The following is a 21,029-nucleotide window of genomic DNA, read 5'->3' as shown; positions in this document are numbered from 1 at the left end:
CCCACTCCCCACCAAAATTGAAATCTGGAACACTTCTGGTCCCAAGCATTCCAGATAACACTACTCAGCCTGTGTCTCCATTGTCCAAAGGGTGAAACTGAGGCACAGGATGGTTGAGTGGCTTGGCCAAGGTCACACACCTGATAACCAGCAGAGCCCTGGTGTGAGCCCAGGCATGCTGGCCCCAGAGACTCTTCTGAGTTAGCTGTCTTGTTTACAGAAATAAGATGACGTGGAAACTAAGGCCCAGGGAGTATATAGGAGCTGCCTGCCGGGAGGCCAAGCTCTCTGGTGGCAGCAGTGCGGGTGGGCCTTCCCCTGCGGGCTCCCACTTCTAGCAGCTCCTCAGGGCGCGTGTGTCCACGCGGATCACACGGAACGAATATCAGGGTTCTGCTGCTCTTTCACTTCCTCGAGCCCCACCCACTAAGGGAAACCTCAGGAGTGCTCAGAACACCCCCACTCTGGGCCAGGAGATGTGCCCGCACTGGCCCTGGGGTCTCACAGATGCCTGCAGCCTTCAGAGAGCGAGGTTTCTCCCACACAGAGCATTACTGTTTCTCAGAACCCGGCGTCCACCCGGGGAGGAAGCGTGGGCCTGAGCTGACACTCATCCCATGATTACACCGTCTCTGTCCATGTGATAGAAAGTGCTTGTTCCCGACTGTGGGCAAGCCAGGGAAGCTGCAAGGTTGTCTTCCCTGTGTCTTCCTGGAGTTTGAGAGTCATTTCCCTGGGGTCTCCTGGTAGCAGAAGTGAGGGGCTGGCTGGGGAGGGCAGGGGGACTGAGAACTGCCCCTTCCCTTGCAGCGGAGTTCACAGCGCCCCCACAGAAGCCCCCACGGCTGGGTGCGCAGGTAGGTGTTGGTTCTACCAAAGCTGGCAACAAACTGGAGTCAAGCTTCCAGGAGACTACAGCCTGTGCACTGGGAAACCTTCAGAGACGCCCCATCCAGCATCCTCACACTATGCATGTGGCCCAGAGAGGGAGGGTGTCTTGCCTAAGGCCACACAGCCAATTCGGGAAGAACCAGTCTCCTGTGTTCTGGCCCACCCCCAATCCAGCCCTGGGTCCTGGAGGTGTGGGCCCCTTCCTCCCTGGAACCCCCTACCCATAGCTTCCAGCACCCCCACTGCCCCTGCAGTAGCCTGGAGTGGGTACAGGTTTCGTCCCAGGACTGGGCACTCACTCCAGAGCAGAGTCCTTTCCTACCGGGCTGTGGCTGCCTTGGATGGTAGCATTGCTCTGACTCGTGCGCCCACCCCGCATGGCTGTCTGCTTCTCTTCAGTCCATCCAGCCCACGGCCAACCTGGACCGGACTGATGACTTGGTGTACCTCAATGTCATGGAGCTGGTTCGGGCCGTGCTGGACCTCAAGAACGAGCTGTGCCAGCTGCCCCCCGAGGGCTACGTGGTGGTGGTGAAGGTGAGAGCCAGGGTGGGGGCGGGGGCAGCTCATCCCACCCCAAGGGGGTGCCTGCACCTCCTTGCCACTGGCCCAATAGAGCCCAGTAGCCAAGGTGGCCGAAGGGAGTTCAGCCCCAGGCAGCCACACAGGGCAAGCACCGTCCCGGAGTGCTCTCCACAAGGGAAACGTGGCTTTCCCACAATGCGAGGAGTGACGTCACTGCCGCTTCCTCCCCCAGAACGTGGGGCTGACCCTGCGGAAGCTCATCGGGAGTGTGGACGACCTCCTGCCCTCCTTGCCGTCATCCTCGCGGACAGAGGTGAGTGTCCTGTCCCAGACAGAGCTGTTGGCTGTCCCCTTCACCTCCACCAGGCCCTGGTTGTCCTCCCCACTGGAGGCTCCTAAGGCCCACCTGCCCAGCCTCTTCTCTGAGGCCCCAGGAAATGGCTTTGCATAGCGTATCCAAGCAGGGACCTCCGGGCTGCTGTGACCAAGGCTGGAGGCAGAAGCCTGTGTGGCTACCACCTCTGGGGACATATGGGGCAGCCCTACGGGTCCCCAGCCTGTCCCGTGTGCTCTTCCTGCAGATCGAAGGGACCCAGAAGCTGCTCAACAAAGACCTGGCGGAGCTCATCAACAAGATGCGGCTGGCCCAGCAGAACGCCGTGACCTCCCTGAGTGAGGAGTGCAAGCGCCAGATGCTCACGGCTTCCCACACCTTGGCCGTGGACGCCAAGAACCTGCTCGATGCCGTGGACCAGGCCAAGGTTCTGGCCAACCTAGCCCATCCGCCTGCAAGTGACTGAGAGTGCGGCCACCTGCCTACGCCCTCTGCCCCCACCTGTCGTGTACCTCCCTGCCTTGCCTTTGGTCACGTGGGTCTTCTCGGAGGAAGGCCAAGGGGAGTCCTTCCCTTGCCATTTGCACGACCTCCCTTCCCCACCCCACACACCGCTGCTCGGGCTGCAGCTGGCCAGAGGGGACTTTGGGAATGGACACAGGGTAGGGGTGACACAGAAGTCTCAGAGGGGCCGTGGCTGTCCCCAGCCACTCCCTCCTTACCCTAGCTTAAGGGCTGGAGCCTCATAGGGGGTCACATGGTGCCCCCTGCAGCCAAGATGGCGTACTGCATGGACACGGCAGGCCCACTGGAAGCCAGCTCTTCTTTCTCCTTCCTCTCCAGCCCTCTGAGGCCCCCTGGTGCTCAGAGGGGTCGGGAGGGGCTTCATTTTGGAGGTGGAGTCACAGCCAGATCGGGGATGGGCCTGGCTTTTTTGTACAGTGTATATTGGAATTTATTTAATGTGAGTTTGGCCCAAACTGACAGCCGTGTGCCCTCCTGGGGGAGGACCTGAGACAGAGTCCAGGAGCAAGCTAATTGGGAATCTGGGCTCAGGACGCCGTGCTGTCAGCAAACCCAGTGTCAGGGAAGAAATGAGAGATGGAGACCAAAATAGGACTTGGGGCCGCAATCTGCTCTCTTCCTGCTGCCCCTTCCTCTTCCCCCTCTCCTTTTCCCGTCCTCCCACCCCTTTTCTTACTCCCCCCCCTCACGTGTTTGTGTAGAACACTCTTTTATCTTCTTTCTATCTGACTTGTGGCTGAATTAAAATTGTACCATTTGCTTTGTGGTTTGTTTTGTGTCTTGGATCTACCCCTTGGGGAAGGATGTTGACCTTGAGCCACAGCCTTGGAAGAAATCTGTCGTGTTCAAGGAGGTGCAGGGCCAAGAGCTGACCGATGCTGGGGCCCAACCAAAGCAGGGCACGTGGTGATGCCAGGCAGTGTGGCAGGTGTGCCTGGGCACCTTTGTTCTGGGTGGGCATCGAGAGGCCCCTGACCCCAAGCAGTCCCCTCTGTGGCCGTGTCACACCTCCCTGCTGGTCCCAAAGCCCCCTGGCCTCCGCAGGGGGCTGGCTGGTGCTCATGAAACAGGTGTGGCTGGCTCTGCAGAGACACACAGTTACAAACCAGAGGATCTGGCTTTTAAAATCAGATTTCAAAACCTTTATTCACATGCCAGATGGACAGGAGATGTGAATACTATGAGCAGATCTGAAATCTCGGGGCTTGGACCAGAGAGAGGGCCTGGAGGAGGGAGCAGGGAGGATCCAGAGGCAGAGTGGGCAGGCAGCTTTCCCGGGGTGTCTGTCAGGGAGAGGGGTGGGGATTTGGAAGGGGGGTACAGAAACCAGAAGCTCGCCCTGCTCGGAGCACTGTCTGGGGAGCCTGGGGCCCACAGCTGTCAGGTGCTGAGGTCCCGGCTGGGGGCAGGGCAGGACTCCAGAGAGGCCCGATCCCTGGGTCCAACAGCCGAGGTCCCCGGAGTGTCTCATTCCCAGGTGCGAGAACGGGAGAGCTGAGGGCTCCGGGGAGGGGAGGGAGGGCAGGGCCTGCAGCTTTGGGATTTGCAGCTTTGGGATTTACCTCGAGGCCCGGGCACCCCTCCCCTGTGGTCCCTGTGCTAGATACCGCCTTTCTATCAGCTCTCAACTGAAGGAGACTGGGGGCACACAGACCCTGGAGAACCACCCAGGGGCAGGGGCTCTGGGGTGGGGGTGGGGGTGGGGAGCTACAGTGACTTCAATGCAACACCCAACTGTTACAAAATGGTGAAGACTCGCTGCCCCCTCTCCCCCAGGCCTCGCCCCTCCGCCTGCAGGAGAGGTAGGCGAGGTCAGGGCAGGCTGGGCAGAGGGGTGCTGGGGGCCAAACAAGCAATCCAGCTTGCTCCCCTCAGCCACTCAGAACAAGTATCTGGAGGGCTGACGCCATGCACGGGTGCTGTGCCAGGTGCTGCGGGCAGGAACTAAGGCCCTGCACTTGAGTTCGGCATGGAAGGGGCCCCCAAAGATCCTGAAGTCTCAGGTGAGGCGGGCTGATGCCCCTCCCCCCAGGAGGGAGTGAGGCCAGGCCAAACAAGCTGCGAATCTGAGATGGTCCACTGGTGTTCAGGGACAGGTGGGGCCCCTGCAGGCGGTGGCTCTCAGCTCTGCCAAACCTCTTGAGGCTCCCCAGTGCTGAGCCATTCTACAGCAAGGAAGGGGGAGGCAGAAAGCTGAGGGGAAGCCTAGAAGCTTGCGAGTGCTTCCAGGCGGGAGGACTGGCCTCACCACCTGCCCCCTCCGCCTAGAGGACCTGCCCTGGATCCCACTGCGTAGCCTGCTTCCTCCTCCCCCACCTCTCTGAAGAGCCCCATCGCCCCGCCTTTGGCCAACACAGCTCCAAACCCCACAGTCTCAGACCCTCACTTCTTTCTGAGGCTGGCTTAAAGACAGCCCAAGCTGCCCTGCCAGCCTCCTCCCACTGCTTTGCACAGGAAAGCCCCACCTCAGCCCTGCTGGTTCTCATTCCTGAATCCAAAACCTTGCTGGTAGCCCTTCTACCCCCAGGGCACCCTCCCCCTGCCACACGCACCCCTCTGCTGAGGTCTGAAATTCCGTCCCCCTTGGGTCCCAACCTGTACACTGGGCCTTCCGTCTTTATTGATCCTCCAGGGTCTCTGACTCTGGCACACCTTGGCACTGCCAGATCATCACTGCCTGCAGGGCCAGTGCCTTCATCTGTGCTGGCTCTCAGCACCCAAAGACAGAGCTTGGTGCCCAGCAGGCTCTCCGTGTCAGTACGGAAATGTCAAGGTCGAGCATTCCAAGAAGTCTTCCATGATGAGGCCAGGTGAGGGCTCCACAGAGAAGCACCTGCAGCCACATGGTGTTGACCCCAAAGAGAGGGAAAGACAGCCAGGAGCTGCTGGGCAGAGCCACCTGGCAGCCAACGCGAAGGACGTGGAGTCAGATCATGCCAGCCAGGAACGGGGGAAGAAAAAGTCCAACGGTGCCCAGGAAGCAGACGATAATAAACAGCCAGAGGAATATCCTGTCGATGACCATGGCGACATACTTCCAGTCTTCCTTCACCTGTGGGTGGAAAGGGGTGCATAGCGACCGAGGCCAGGCCTTGGGAAGGGGAGCTGTCCTGCCCATGCACAGCCCCTAGACAGATGGACAACGGGGACAGCGGCCACTGCTCCGCTGAGACCTTGGGACGCTAAGGTCCGTGTAGGCAGAAGGATGGGGCAGAGAGGAGAAGCAGGGTTACCTCGAGGCCCGGGCACCCCTCCCCTGTGGTCCCTGTGCTATATACCCCTTTCCATCAGCTCTCAACTGAAGGAGGCTGGGGGCACACAGACCCTGGAGAACCACCCAGGGGCAGGGGCTCTGGGGTGGGGGTGGGGGTGGGGAGCTGCAGTGACTTCAATGCAACACCCAACTGTTATAAAATGGTGAAGACTCGCTGCCCCCTCTCCCCCAGGCCTCGCCCCTCCACCTGCAGGAGAGGTAGGCGAGGTCAGGGCAGGCTGGGCAGAGGGGTGGGGGACCCTGTGGAATTCATGCTCAGAGCCTCGCCAGAAGCGGCACAGCATCTGGATTCCCAGCGGCTCCCAAGTTCAACAGTGACCAACGTTCTTATCTAACAAGGCCGCACGTGGTAACCGCCTGGCCTTGCTTCCTGGGCGAGGTTGAGAGAATGAATTCTGATGCTCAGCCCTGGATTCGGCAGAGGCTGGAGACTGGAGCCCACCTGGCACAGCCAAGGGCCTTTGGAGTTTGTGGGTGAATAGTGCACAGTGCCCAGGAGCAAGGGAAAGATGGGAGAGGCCATGCAGGACTACACGGGCACACTGATGGACGCACTGGGAGGAAGGAATACCTTCTCGGCGTCCTCCAGTCCCCTCCCTCGCCATCAGCTAACAGGCAGAAATGGCACAGCCAGGTTCACTGCCTGTCCGGCTCACTGTCCTCCCATTAGGCTGAGAGGCCTTCTTGACCCTCAGGGGATTCTGCCACCTGCCCATCAATGTCCTAAGCATGGCCACCTAGACCTTCTCTCTCATCGTCCATTCCACACTCCTAGGGGCCATGGCTAAGGGAGATAGGTCCTCAAGGGAGGAGGCCAGGGTGGCCCAAGCAAGCACCCCAAGCTGAGATGGGGCTCTGCTAAGCTGGCAGAGTCACCCAGCAGGAGCCCCCGACCCAGTCCCAACGCACCGAAGAGTCGGCATCCTCAGAGCGCAGGTGATCAGCAATATAGTGCACGCCTTCCAGGGCCTTCTGCATGCGAGGGGACAGCAGGAGCTCACTCTCCTGGGGCAGAGGCTGGGCCTTGGGCCCCGAGGCGCTGGGGTGCAAGCCCCCGCAGCCATATAGGGCTCCCGGTGTCGGGGCTGGACGGCCAGCACACGCCCACCGGCCCTCCTCCACCTCTGCCTCCTCCTCCTTCTCCTCAGCGTCCACGTTGGTCTCCAGCCAGTGATAAGAGGGGCTGAGCTTTAGGCCTAGAGGTCTGTGGGGCTCTGCAGGTGGCAGGGGCCGGCTCATCAGCAGCCAGCGGGGCACACAGCCCAGAAGGATCCCCCGCACCCAGCGGGGCATGCTGTGGGTGCTGGGGGAGCGGTGGTGCACATTGAGGACGAAGACGGTGATGATGATGGAGAGGGTGACGAAGATCATGGTGAAGAGCAGGTACTCGCCGATGAGCGGGATGACCAGCGAGGTGGACGGGATGATCTCGGTGATGAGCAGCAGGAAGACGGTGAGCGAGAGCAGCACGGAGATGCAGAGCGTGATCTTCTCTCCGCAGTCGGATGGCAGGTAGAAGACCAGCACGGTGAGGCAGGAGATGAGCAGGCAGGGGATGATGAGGTTGATGGTGTAGAAGAGGGGCAGCCGGCGGATGACGAAGTAGAAGGTGACGTCGGGGTAGATCTCAGCGCAGCAGTCGTACTTCTTGCTGTGGTATGTGCTGGTGGCGTTCACGATGGCCCACTCGCCACTCTCCCAGTAGTCCTTGAGGTCCACCTTCTGCTCCATCTGCTCCAGGTCAATCTTGGCCTTGTCGTAGGTCCACGAGCCGAACTTCATCTTGCAGTTTTGCTGGTCGAAGGGGAAGAAGGTGACGTCGATGCTGCAGGAGCTCTTGTAGATGGCCGGGGGCACCCAGTGCACGGTGCCCGTGAAGAGGAGGTGGGCCTTGGTCATGTGCGTCACTGCAAACTCGCCATCTGCACTGGGGAGTGAGGAGAGGGGCTGGGGAGGGGGACCTTGCACACCCGCTGGCCCCCCGCCGAGCTGGTACAGAGAACTGGCGGCAGGGGAACCCCAGTGGCACAGCCAGGCACAGCCAACTTGTGGGTTGTATGCAAATGTGTTTCCCAGCACACGGATTTTCTAGCCACCCCAGTTATCTTTTCAAATCCTGTCATTTTAATTCCGAAGGTGGAATTAAAGTACCAAGAATTTTTTAAAGCCGCTACTAATGTTGTGATATTTTATAGATTTTGGTTGGCATACAGACGGTACATGTATTTGTAACAGTATATAATGTATATTACTTATGATGAATTTATGTTACTTATGATATTTGGAATCGCGGGGCCAGGTAGGTGCAGCCTGCCTGTTTCTTCAGTGGCCATTTAAAGTGATCACTGATGAGAACATTCCTCTTCCTAGCCAAGGTGAGCTGGCCCCTCAGGTGGGGATCACATTTTTTCCATGTGGGTCTTTTGGTTCCTTGCTCAGAAGAGACCTAATGTCTGTGGTTGGAGCTACTTCCTTTAATCCATGCATTTAACATGTGTCAGTTGTTAGAGCTGCCACCCAGGCCACACGGGAAGAGGAATATGAGATGCAAGAGAGGTTAGGAGGAGAGTCTGAGTGTTCCCATGCCCTCGTGCTGGGCTGAGCACGGTCATTGTGAAGGCTGCCATTTGAACAAGGCTTGGCTGGTGGGGTCTGGCTGAGACACAGGTGAAGTGCAAACCAGCAGAGGGTCCCTTGGGGGACAAGGACAAATCCCACAGGGTGCACTGGGGCTGGTGCAGTGGGCATGAGGAGTGAGTGGGGCCTGGAGGAGAGGGGGCACACTGTGGAATGAGGCATCCAGAGACCCACAAGGACCCCTAGAACCGTGTTGCCAAGGAAGGCAGGGCTGAATCCCGGACACCCCAGGAGGTGGCACAGTGGGCTCCGCGCCCTGGTCTTCAATGTACCACCCTTCCACCTCCAATCCCTAAAGCCCAGAATATCAGAAGAATTAAGGATTTTTTTTTTCTCCAAGAAATAGTGCTAGGGTTGCAATACAGAAACCTGGAAACGCATCAAACAAGCCATTTTGGTCATCACACTCAATCACCACTAGATGGCAACATGCACCCGTCTTGGGGAAAGCAATGGCCTTTTCCTTATGGCCTGCAGCTGTAAACTTGGGTCGTGGGCACCCGCTGAATGCTTGCAGGAGTCTGGTTTAGGCTTTTGTCCTGTCCGAGGGTAAATCTGATGACAATCAGCCACACCGGCCAGAGCCTTACTGAGCCCCAAACTCCACGGCCAGCCTGACATTAGGGCCTCGCTCCGGACCTCTGCTGGATCACACAGCAAGCAGACAGGAAGGCTCCTGGGTGCCGGCTACGGCACAGAGCAGAGCGGGTGGGTGACTCCTGCTGCGGCACTCGTGCCTGCAGAGCCAGACCGGCGCGGGGCTTAGGTGAAAAGGTCTGGGGCCTGCCCAGGGCTGCTGGACAGTGTGTAAGAAATCATTGTTGCTTTCCTTTTTGCTCTTTATTTATTGTTTAAAAATAGCATTTCTGAAGTAGGATCAAAGGCATTGGGAAACGCTGGGCTACATGGGTTTGTTTGCAGGGAACATGTGACGACAGCCAGGGTATTACCCTGCCCTGCCATTGCAGGACCAAGGGGGTGCGGGGCTGCTTTAAGACACATAATGTGGCCCAAAATTATTTGACCACACTCTTCTTCATATCTACTCACAGCCCAAGGACGTGGTGCCCATTACTGCCCCATTTTAGAAAACAGTTTTAGATGAACAGAACACCAAATCTTTTCATCTTAGCGTCTTGACTTCTAAATGAAGCATTACCTGATATCAAACACACAAATGAAAGCAAATTGTTTTTCATTTCTTCTATTAAAAAGATACTTATTCGTTTGTTTTTGTTCTCCAGGGCTCTCTTTAGATTCGTCCCTGCCTCCTATGAACTTCTGGACTTTTTTTAAAAACACTTATTTGTTTATTTGAAAGGCAGAGGTGCAGGGAGAGAAGGAGAGAGAGAGAGAGAGAGAGAGAGAGAGAGAGACCTCCACCAGCTGGTTCACACCCCAGAGAGCAGCAACAAGGATCGTAGCTGGGCCAGGCCAGTAGCCAGGAACTCCATCCTGGTCTCCCACGTGGGTGGCAGGGGACCAAGCAGTTGGGCCATCTTCTGCTGCCTTCTCAGACCCATTAACAGGGACCTGGATTGGTAGTGGAGCAGTCGGGACTTGAACCAGCACTCATGTTGGATGCTGGCGTTGCAGCTTAACTCCCTGCACCAAAACGCCGGCCCCTATGAGCTTCTAGTCTTAATGCTCAATGACGGGTCTTTTTGGCCTTGAATACGAGACAATTAAAAAATAAAACAGGAAAGGCATTGTGCTCGGCAGGCTTAGGCCAGGACTCGGAATGCCCGTATCTCATAGGAGATGTGCCAGTTCAACTCCTGGCTGCTCTGCTTCCGACCCAGGTTCCTGCTAATGAATCTAGGAGGCAAGCAGAAAATGGAGTTCTGGGCTCCTGGCTGCTGCCTGGCCCAGCCCTGGCTGTTGCAGGCATCTGGGGAATGAACTAGAGGATAGAAGACACGGTAACAAGCCTCACCACCCCCTACCCCGAGTCCGCCATTGTTTTGCCTTGTAAGTGGTAGATGAAAACACATTAACAAGCATTAAAACACACACACACACACACACACACACACCAGGTGGGTGTGTCCCCTTCCACCCGCACCAAGGATGCCACTAACCTGTTGCAACACCACCACCATCTGCCAAACTCCTGCCTTTAGGCAGAGGCTGTACCACAGTTTGCCAAGAGCACTCGGTGTTGGCAAATCTTTGTCCCGCCAGCACAGTGTGGGCACTATACACAGCTGGGGCTCAGGAAGTTGGCGTTATGAGTGAGAGAAGGAAAGGATCGAAATGGAGGAGGAACCAAGAGAAAGGGGGAGGGGGAGAAAGCCTTAGCAATCGAGTGGACAGAGGCAGCAGGTGAAGACACCAGGAGGCGCCCTGTGCCCCGCCCCTCCCCGGCCCCCCCCCCCCCGCGGCTTCCTACTTGTTGTAGAGGACAAGGTCCGGGATCCAGATCATCTCCGAGGGGACGCGGAGGGAGGTGATGTTGCCAAAGTCGGCGGGGTTCCAGCGCAGCTTGTAGTCGCTCCACTCCTGGGACCGGGAGGGCGCTGGGTCAACCCAGGGGCAGAGGACGCCCCAAGCTGGGCCAAGCTCCCAGACCCTCGGTGGGGGAGCCGCGCGCGCAGGGGCTGCAGGGCAGGTGTCAAGTTCCCCAGTTGACCCATGAGAGAGCCGAGGCCAGGCGGGTGGGAAGCAGCCTCCCCGGGGAGCGCAGTGGTTCTGGGTAACTTCCCGCGGCCTGCAAGCCACCCAGGGGTCCCATCTCTGCGTTCACCAACGCAGTGAATCTGGTTTTCTCCTCCAAATCAATTTATCCTTCTCTCTCCAGCCCATCAGTCAAGTTTTCAGGTTCAACCAACATTTTGGTTGATTGATGCGTATGCCAACTTGGGGTGGATTATTATTTCAAAATGGGGTATGTTAATCAATTTTCCCAAGCAAATGCGGCTACGTTACCCCCACTTTACAGACGAGGAGAGTGTGAGAGGCTTGCCGGGTATCACGGCCCGCGTTCTTTCCTCCCCTCCGCACCCAGCGCAGGAAGCCCAAGCAAGCAGCCACTTCATCTATCTAGGCCGGTCTCCCTCTGTCCCTGAGTCCCTGAGTCCAGCCCGCCAGTGGCGCTTCCGAGCCAGCCACACTCTCTGGCTCTCTTCCCAGCAAGAAGTGGAATCAAGGGCCCCTCCCCGAGGCCAGCTGGGCCCTGGGACCCACAGAACGGGGTAGCACGGACACTTTCTGGGCTGTAACAGACCAGTGGCTTTCTCTCCCTGCCTCTCTGGACCCTCCCCTCCAGGATCTCTGAGCCACCAAGTGAGGAGTCTACCCCCTCCCCCCACTATGGAGAGACCAAGCAGAGAAACCCTGGGCGGGCCTGGGGGAGGGGCCCAGGTGGGTCCAGCCTTCCAGAACCTTCCCGAACCTTCCAAACATCCCTGCCAAGGATAGATGGGTGGGTGAGTAATGCTCTCCTAGACCAGCCACCGACCAAGCACCACCAAGCATGCAGTAGGCACCACACAAACCAGGAGAAACCACACCAGCTCCCGGTTATCAAGACCATGGGACTCGGCAGGCTGGCTGCTGGTTTTAGCAGGCAAGCTTTGGGGTAGTTTCCTAGGCAGCATGGCCACTGAACACTCATGGTTCTCCCAGAAGGCTCCTGGGGTTCCGAGCTGGGCACTCCCGGGCTCCCCCTCATCCAGCCTGGCTGCACTCTGCCTCTGGCTCTCATCAGCTGGAAAACGAGCATCCAACATCTCATGTGGGACTTGGGCGACACTTCCTCAGAGGCAGGGCCAGTGAAATGCCTACTATCAGGAAAAGGGTTTTTTGCCCCTTATAAGGGATGATCTCAGACCCCAGATTTGGGCCAGCCCATGAGCGCCGCACCTGCCAAAAACAGTCTCCAACTGGCCGGCTCCTGCTACTCCTTGGTAGCCTGCGGATCCAGAATCTTGCTGCGCCCTGGCCCGTGTTGGTAAGAGCCCCGGGGTTTGAGATCAGTGGATTCCTGCCCCACGCCCTCCTCAGCCAGGAGAGGGGCCCTCACCTGCTTTAGCCAGACGTTAGTGGTCATCATTTGGTTCTTCTCATCCTGGCCAGGAGTGGAGAGAGGGTAGGAGCAGTGAGGCTGGCGGAACCAGCGCAGAAGATGGGGGGAGGGAGAAGGAGCTGGTCTAGGTCCCCGTGCACTGGAAGAACCTCTTCCCTGACACCCTGAGCCCAGCCCCCACCCCACTGCTGCCTTTCCAGGACTCTTTCAGGTCACATGGGCCAGGTGGGGCCTCTCAACTCGTGTCTAGAAACCCAGGCTTGTGCGGCGAGGAGGCAGCTCCAGGGCTGAGATGGTGGAGGGAGCTGGGGGCAGCCGCCCCAAGCCACCCCGGGGACCATGCTGTGACTGGGCTGGAGATGGCAGCACGGGGGTGGGGGGGGGGATCCTGCCAGGGGCTGAGCCCGAGGGAGGTGAGGACAGGCACACCACGTCAATGAGCTGAGCGATGGACAGCCCGAAGCGCACAATCACCACATCCGACGTGTTGGGCACAGGCCGCGCCCAGCGATTGTAGCCCTCAAAGAGATGTTTGAAGAGGCGGTCCTCAGCATGGGTGTGGGAGCCTTGCTGTGCCAGTGCTGTGGGACAGGGAGAGAGAGAGAGAGAGGGCGTCTCCAGGAGTCCTGAGGTGGGTACTCAGCTTCCTCTCCACCTCCCATTCCATCAGAGCCACTCAACTCCATTGAGCCTCAGTCTGCAGATCTGGCAAATGGGGATGCTACTTCAGCTCCTATCTCAGAACGCTGTTAAGGGGTCAACATGATCATTTTTATCAGAGCTCAGGGCACACAACACAGAAGTCAGCTCAAGAAATTAGATATTAGACAAGAAAGAGGGGAACAATGATGGCAGAGGGGAAGCAGGGGCAGTGCTGGCCCCTGCATTTTTCCTGAACCGCCAGCATGGACAAGCTCTTAGCAGCTAGGGAAGCCCTGCAAAATTGTCTGGTGGGATTGCACATGTCAGTTGTTTTTTTTTTTTTTTTTTTTTTTTTTACAGGCAGAGTGGACAGTGAGAGAGAGAGAGAGACAGAGAGAAAGGTCTTCCTTTGCTGTTGGTTCACCCTCCAATGGCCGCCGTGGCTGGTGCACTGCGACCGGCGCACCGCGCTGATCCGAAGCCAGGAGCCAGGTGCTTTTCCTGGTCTCCTATGGGGTGCAGGGCCCAAGCACTTGGGCCATCCTCCACTGCACTCCCTGGCCACAGCAGAGAGCTGGCCTGGAAGAGGGGCAACCGGGACAGAATCCGGCGCCCCAACCGGGACTAGAACCCGGTGTGCCGGCGCCGCTAGGCGGAGGATTAGCCTAGTGAGCCGCAGCACCAGCCTTGCACATGTCAGTTTTGACCACGCTTTGCAAACGGGCTCATCACTTCAGGGCTCAGCCACCGAGCGAGTTGAGAATTCCTGCTTTCAGATCCAGAAAAACACATCCACACCCTCTGGGATAGAAAGTGGGACTACAACAAGACCCACCGTGTGCGTCCTGAGTGCCCGCGGTAGCCCAGGTGCCGGTCACAAACTTTTGTTGAATCTTCCCAGTAGCCCTGGGAGGCCCACAGTCTGGTTTGCATCTTGCAGATGAGGAACTCAGAAGCTCGGGGACACCCAGCCATGACTGCCCCTCCACCTTCTCCCTGCACCCCAGCGGCCTCGCCGGTGACCTCTTACGTCCGCTGCAGCTTTGACAGCTGCAGTGGGTTCTCCTGCAGGAGAACCTTCCCCAGGGCGAGTGAGCTCACCGTTGGGGAGTGAAGTCCCGGTGTCACCCCCACTCACCTGCTGGGATCAGGAGCAGCCAGCACAGACCAAGCTTCCTCAAGGCCCGGAGTGCTGGGTGCGAGCAGCTCATGGCTTCAGAGGGAGGTGTGGCTTTCCCTGGGTCAGCCCTCAGCCTGCTTGCCCGGCAAGGCCTCCAAGGAGTCCACGTGGCTGCCCCTAGCCTCCAGACCGACTCTCTTCAGCCTGTAGGGTGGGTGACACAGGCCAGCACACCACAGCCGATGCAGAAAGGGTCCTGGTGACACCAAGGTCAAGGGTGGCAGTGAAGGGCTCGCATGTTCCATAAGGGAAGGAGTGGGAAAAGCAGTAGTTTGAAGCTAACATCATTTTTCATGGTATCGATTTAAACCATGCCACTGAAATGACATATTGGATAGGACCTTAAAAAGTTTACACATTCAAATGAGCTGTCTTTCTCTTCAACAACCCTTCTTATTTTCCAGTAAGGATGGGATGTTGTCTGTTTGGGTACCCATAGCACTGCCTCTCAGTGTAGATAATGGGCTTAGGAGTTGCTTTTGGAAAGATGAGAACGTTCTGGAGCTAGAGTTGTGATGATTGGACAATGTTTCAAATGCACTAAATACCACTAATGGTAACTTTTATGTTATTTGCATATTTAGCACAATTTTATTTGCATATTTAGCACAATTTTGCAGTGCTTTAGAAGTAAACTGGCAGGTGCATGAGAGAATCAGAATGACTGTTACGGAGTCAGGAAGCTGCTCCGAGCTGGTTCATTCTCATTCTCCCAGTCCACCCCGTCTGTGATTCCAGACATCGCTGAAGCCCTGTTTCTCCCCAGACCTGCCCCAGCACCCCACCCTGAGAAGAGAACTGGCCTGGACATTGCAAACTGACCTGGAGCCCCAGCCAAGCCACTCAGCCCTGCTGGGATTTTGTCTTGTATCTAAGACAAGTCTCGCACACTCCTTGCCCTGCCTACCTCCCAGCACAGGTGCAGGGAGCAAACAGGATTGTTCTCAGGGAAGCTCCCGACCACAGTGAGGCCAGGCCAGGTGCTGGCAGGGCAGTGTGACCCAATGGCCTCCAGCAGTGATGCTTTGTGTCAACTGGGGGGAGCGTGGGGTGGGAGCCGCCTGATATGAGCCTCCGTGTGTTGCAATTTCTGGGACAGACAGTAACAGCCGGCTTTTCCAGAGTGGTGTCCTGGAGATTTTAATTCAAAGACCCATTAGAAACAGAGAGTTCCTTTTGTCTGCTGTTCCCTCTGGAGATACCACCCCGGCCAGCAGCTGCGCACACTCACCCCCGTGTCACACGCACCTCACTCCTGTCCCCAGTTTATGCGCTTCTTCCTAACTCTCTCACAGGTCTCTGCTTCCTTCCTGGTCAGGACAAATGTAGGCAGGAAGAACAGACCCCCTGGTTCCTGGAAGATGCCTGCTCTGAGCTGTGGGGGAGAGCTCTCTCAGGAAGGGGCGCCCCGGGGGACAGCCTCTCCCACGGGCTTTTTGGGGGACTCCTTGGATGAGAACTACCATGCCCCCTGCAAACTACGCATGAGGTTGGGGTGGTGCTCACCCTGGGCTGGGCCCCAGCAGCTTTTGTGGTGCTGGTGAGGTCTGGGACCTCTGTCCCTCACGGGGGCAGGGCCTGGCCTGTGGGGCTCCTCTCAGGCAGACCCATGGCACAGGAAAGAGCATGGCTAGCATTTCCAGACAAAGGCGTCATCGCCACATTGCTCTTCTGTCAGTCTTTTTCCCCTAAGTGCCTGTAGGTCACCTGTGCCTTCCCCGGGTGCAGGGATTGGAGGCAATCCTTACTTCCTTCTGACATCTTTCTACATTCCACAGTGCCCACCATAAACTGGTGCTAGTTGAGATAGTAAAGCATTTCCAAGGGCTGTCTCACAGCCCTCCCGGGGTGGGGGCCAGAGGACCCTATTAGACCTCTGAGACATGGAAGTTAGAGACCCTGGGGTTGCCACACTAACAACCCAGGAGACACTGCAAAGCAGGTGAGGTTTTTTCTCTGCTCTGTTTCGCTCACTCCATCAGACAACCACAGAGCTGACTTTCTGGTACCTTTTCTCTCTTTCATCCTCTCTCCCTTGGGGGACCTGTGGCCTGCCTAATTTACCTGTGCGTGTCAGTGACTTAAATATCGCCTCGTTTCAGCACCATCTGGAGTTTGCTGCATCAGAAAATGCATTCAGGGGAGTGTGAGGTTGACTGCTCATTGGTTGTCAGATGTTGGAAATCAGGGCTGGCTAAGCTCAGGGAGAGCGCAGTCCAGGGTCTCCTTTGAGGCTAACACCTGTAAGGTTCTCTTGAGAACTTGCATTTGGGTGTTCTCCAGGTGTACAGGGCCTTGCAGCCCTGTGGGCCTCACCTCATCCCTAGGAAGGTGTGGGGAAGAACTATTATTATGCCTTTTTGTGTAAATTAAAGAACCAATCAGGGAAGCTGATTTGCCCCAGGCCATGAAGTTTAAAGTGGTAAAGCTGAGGTTCACTCTAAAGTGGTAAAGCTGAGGTTCACTCTTAAGTGGTAAAGCTGAGGTTCACTCTAAAGTGGTAAAGCTGAGTGAGGTTCACTCTCCGGCTTCAGCTTCTAAAATGTGGAAAAGGACTGGGGACGCCGCCAGCCAGGAGAGCGGCTTTGTGTGAGCCACTCAGCCCTCACTGGCCTGTGTCCTACAAATCCTAGTATTGCTACTGTCACTGCTAGGCAGCCACCAGAACTGGGGTTTGTGGAGGGATGGGTGATAAGCAGGGACAGACAGCACACCCCAAAGCTGGGCTCAGCTGAATCCAAGTTTCTAGAAGATTCCTCCATGTGCAGATCCCCTAGCTCCTTCTTCCAACCAGTATCCCAGCTGCAAATTCCCAGGCTGTGATCTGCTTCGCCTCTAACCGAATGTATTAAATAAAAGAAACATTTCTCCCCATGTGTATCAGGCATGCCAGAGATCTAGCAGAGAAGTCCCAGACCCCTGAGAAAATCCGCACATGAGCTGCAATCCACATATTCCTGCAAGATGTCTCAAATCTGCATCCCTTGTAGCTAGCCACTATGGCAATTGCATTCATTTGTCGCTGGAAGCCAAAGGTAAAATTGTTCCAGGCAATTGGTAGTAACTGAAGTAACCTTCCACGTCCCATTACAAAGGTTTTAAAAGACAAAGAGCTCTGGACTCTGATCTTCGACATGGCTGGATTGGCAGGTGTGGCGGAGGGCATGGCAGTGGGTGATAATGCCAGATGTCAAGTGGGTTTCGTAAATGGGTGCACGGAGAAGCCTAGGCCAGCAGTATTGCATGGTACAAAGTGCTTGGGCACCAAGAGCCCCTGGGGCTTGTTTCGCTGCTGATGTGTGCCAGTGTCTAGACCACCCCTCCCCTCTTCCGCATGCTCATTGCAGCCTCCCTTCATTCACCTGGGTCCTTTGAACTCAGGACAATTTGGCCTCTCTTCCCTGTCCATCTTCCTACTGTAGCTCGTTTACAAGTTCTCACCCACCAGGCCACGATACTCTCTGCACAAGGACCACCCTGGCCCTCTCTGCCCTCCAGAGCCCACAACTCCCCCGAGCACGGGAATCCCAGTGCCTCCGCAACTGTCTGTCCCGCATCCTGCAAAGTGCCCCTTGCTAGAGGACGTGACACTGTGTCTTCGTCCGAATAATCTCCTTGGAAGAGCTTAGGAGACTGAGAGCAAACTTCCAGCTCCTGTATCTGCTCTGCTCAATGACCTGCCCAGCCGCAGAAGCCTGCCTCTCAAGGCCGGGTGCCGGGTGACAGGTCAGGAGCCCTGCTCGCACACTAGCTGAGGGGGTGTGCTCCTCAAAAGCCATCCTCCCAGCAAACCCAGCGATGAAGCCCCCGCTGCCTTCCAAGTCAGATACCACTGGTATCTGGTAGTCTTATTAAAGCATGCGGTAATAAGGAGCTCAGGACACAGGAAGCTGCTGGCGTCCTTTTGGCCACACCCACAGCCTCCCCGCATGCACAATATGTCCAGCATGAGCCCTAGGGGCACTTTCTTACCTGTGGTCCCTGGAGAAGACAGGCCATTCAAGGACCCAGAGAACAAGCCTGGCTTAGAGGTTCCGGGCAGCCGATGAGAGTGCCCCCAGAAATGAATTGGCAGGTGCAGGATGGAGTGTGGTCACTTCATTGTGTGAGCAAATAGACGCAGAAGCTTGAAGGGTCAGGAGACACCCTGCTAAGCTGAGGGAGACCTTACTGTGAGAGTCAGATCGGCTTCCGGTGGATGGCTGCACAGGTTCTGCAAGGAGGTCAGTTTTCCTGAGAAGGCGTCATGCAGATGCTATGGAAGAGAGTGTCCCGGAGAGACTGGCATGGAAGATTCTGCAGGTAAAACCCCAGCCCGACCTCAGGAGGGAGGCTAGCAGCTAGCTTAACAAGCTCGCTCTCTCTCTCTATCTCGGGGAGGGGGGAGGAGCCTGTGACTATCCAGCCTATGTCCAGTGGGGACAGATGCAGATCTGCCTTCCTGCTGTCTGGTGATGCAGGCTGTGATGCCCGCTCCCTGCTCTGAAGGACCCTGTGCTCCAGGGTCACTATCTGGACCCCTTGCGCTCCCCCACAGGGTTGGCTCTCGTGGATCCAGGACCTGGCTGTTGATAGAGCTGTTACTGGGAGCAAGGACAGAGCCACGGGCTGGCTGCTGACCGTTCTCTCCTCCCCTTCTCCCTGCACCACAGCTGCAAGACCACCGGCTCCCCTGAGCCGCTGCCTTGTTTGGTTGCTTGGTTGTCCCTTCTTAGCCCCCTTGCAGGTGACTTTGCCTTCTGTCTTCCAGAGAAGCAAAGTCGTCCCCTTCCAAGCCTATAAACTGATTCTTTGCCTCCTTTTCTCCTGTTCCTCTTCCCATGCAGGATGACTCTCAGCCCCTGTGATCTTGACAGCAGCGCCACCTAGTGGACAGCCCCACACTCCGTCCTACTTTCCCCTCGGCCCCCAAATGAGCTCACCGGGCCATCCTGAGACCCGCTGCGCTTGGCCTCCCCATCAAGCTACTTGTCATCCTATCTCCCTTATTTTGTTAAAAGTAGCAGTCCAAAACATGAACTGCCAGGGTTTGCTTTCTGGCTCTGTTTCTTAACAGCTGTGTCGTCTTGGAGAGGTCTCTAGAAGCTTCTCGTGCCTCAGTTTCCTCACTGTAACAGCAGGATGTGAATTATTTGTTTCCTAGACTTATTGTGAGGAGTGAATGAATTGGTATAAATATTGCAAAGTGCTGGGACAGGGAGCTGTGATGCGCACACACACGTTAGGTTTACTCATGTGTATGTCACTGCTAGTATCATCTCTGAGAGCAAAAAAGAAAGCACTCATTCCCACTATCAATAATAGCTAATACTTCACCATATGTACATACCTCTAACATATGTGCTCCTATACGTGTGCATATGTATGTGACGTTGGATGCATGCATGCTTCTTCCAGAGATGGGAAGAAAAAGGAAGGAAGGGAGAGAGGGAGGGAGGAAGGGAGGGATGAGGGGAGGGAGGCATGAGGGGAGGGAGGGATGAGGGGAGGGAGGAAGGAAGGGGGGAGGGAGGGAGGGAGGGAAAGAGTAAGACAGATGATATCATCAGGATTCAAGTTTGCAAGCCATAAAACCTACAGACGAATGTGAGCAGAAAGCAATTTGGCTAAAGGCAATGATAGTTCACAGCAGCCTGTAGAAAGCCAGGGACCTGCGGGGAGGACAGGAGAGAACATGGGGAGCCTTGCTCTATCTAGCTGTCCAAATCGGTCCCATGCCAGCAGCCCGGGCCCCATTGCTGCAGAACTGGATGCAAAACCTATCACGGGCACTAGTGCTGCTGTCACTGCTGTCCTTGGAAACCAATCATTCCTGCTGCACTGCCACTGCTGCCACAATTAATTCTCTGTCGGTGCTTCTGCGTGTCACTAGCTCCCAATGCAAAGGTCAGGACAGAAGCAATTGATTGACCATGTACCCAGGAGCCCGATCAAGGAAGGCTGAGAAAGCAGGAATCTGGGGTTTTGAGCTTCTGTGTGGTGCTCAGGGCAGGGCCTGAAGGGATGTTCAAGGGAGGGGTGGGGCTCCGGAGAGCTGTCCAGGTCTCTGGTGAACGAAGGAGAGTGAGGTGTAGCTGCACAAGGAGTGGAGTGGATGTGCCCAGTCTTTAGTCATGTTGAATTGGCATGGAGGTGATGGTAGCTGGGCAGTGCACAAGGCTTGGATGCTGCCGGTCTCCAGCTCCTGTGCCCACTGCCTGCCTTCCCATCTCACCAGGACTGCGTTCATGGTTTTATGAGAACAGGAAGACAGACGAGTGTGTGTGCTTTCCCCCTCTTGCTATATGATGCCTTCCGCCACAATGTAACACAGCAAAGAGGCCCTCAGCAGTTGTCGCCATCTTGATCTTGAACTTCTCACCCTCCAGTAGTATGAGAAATAAATTTTTTTTTTTAGTCAATTTCTCAGTCTGGGATATTCTATTACAATAGCAGAGAAGGAACAAAGACAATTCTAGGACCTAAAGAATCCCCTTCTACGCACACTCAGCAGATTAACAGGGCGACACCCTGCAGATCGGGCTATGCTTTCTCTCTTCCCACGCTCTCTGCCTTCTTAACTGGCTTGCTGAGACCTGCGTGCTTCTTCTGCCTTTAGTTCTTTTCTGAAGGCAGGGAGGGGTAGTAGAGAGGCACACAAAGGAAGCTTCCGCGGGCATGGTACCTCTTTCAGTTAATGTTGTTATAGAATTTGCAGCTTAGGTAGGAGAGCTTTCATCAAACAGGAGAAAAATCTTTCATTGTCAAGGGAGGCGCCAGCACATTTGTCATGGGAACTAGCCCACTTCTTAGAGTCTCATTTCTCCCCAGTCAGTGCTGTGAATTAAACCAATCCAATGATTGGGCAACAAGATCAAAATTTGAACTTGGATTTTAGCCATGCGGGCAGTTAACAATTTGTTGCCTTCCTTTTCCTGAAATATTTCTGTAAACATTTCTCTTTCAGAGTGTGCAGAATGTTAAACACGCTCAGTAGAGAGCACCAGAGGGACAC

The 21,029-nt window shown here is 56.2% G+C and overlaps 2 protein-coding genes across 7 annotated transcripts in view; one reads left to right on the top strand and one right to left on the bottom strand.

The window, feature by feature from the left end:
- Window positions 1-3,035, top strand: part of PTK2B (protein tyrosine kinase 2 beta) — a 125,904-nt gene extending 122,869 nt beyond the window's left edge. For all 5 annotated transcript variants that reach the window (XM_051831886.2, XM_051831897.2, XM_051831890.2 and 2 more), the window contains 4 exons: window positions 811-857; window positions 1,291-1,428; window positions 1,649-1,729; window positions 1,998-3,035. In XM_051831886.2, the coding sequence (XP_051687846.2) occupies window positions 811-857; window positions 1,291-1,428; window positions 1,649-1,729; window positions 1,998-2,216 (485 nt within the window). In that variant the 3' untranslated portion in view covers window positions 2,217-3,035. The remainder of the gene's footprint in view (window positions 1-810; window positions 858-1,290; window positions 1,429-1,648; window positions 1,730-1,997) is intronic.
- Window positions 3,036-3,341: 306 nt separating this feature from the next.
- Window positions 3,342-18,145, bottom strand: CHRNA2 (cholinergic receptor nicotinic alpha 2 subunit). Of its 2 annotated transcripts, XM_017337945.3 has the most exons (7): window positions 18,008-18,145; window positions 13,994-14,231; window positions 12,643-12,794; window positions 12,211-12,255; window positions 10,579-10,688; window positions 6,459-7,476; window positions 3,342-5,327 (listed from the first exon to the last, which is right to left on the bottom strand). In XM_017337945.3, the coding sequence occupies exons 2-7, from the start codon at window positions 14,064-14,066 to the stop codon at window positions 5,202-5,204; spliced, it is 1,524 nt and encodes a 507-aa protein (XP_017193434.3). In that variant the 5' UTR covers window positions 14,067-14,231; window positions 18,008-18,145; the 3' UTR covers window positions 3,342-5,201. The 2 variants fall into 2 exon arrangements, with proteins under 2 accessions (XP_017193434.3, XP_051687873.2); XM_051831913.2 differs by lacking the exons at window positions 12,211-12,255; window positions 12,643-12,794; window positions 13,994-14,231; window positions 18,008-18,145 and having other exon boundaries at window positions 6,459-7,471; window positions 10,579-10,691.
- Between the last annotated feature and the right edge of the window lie 2,884 nt (window positions 18,146-21,029).

Source organism: Oryctolagus cuniculus, chromosome 2, assembly GCF_964237555.1.
Source record: "Oryctolagus cuniculus chromosome 2, mOryCun1.1, whole genome shotgun sequence".
Lineage (NCBI taxonomy): Eukaryota > Metazoa > Chordata > Mammalia > Lagomorpha > Leporidae > Oryctolagus > Oryctolagus cuniculus.
Note: the sequence above shows the minus strand (reverse complement) of the source record. Positions and strands in the feature narration are given on the sequence as shown.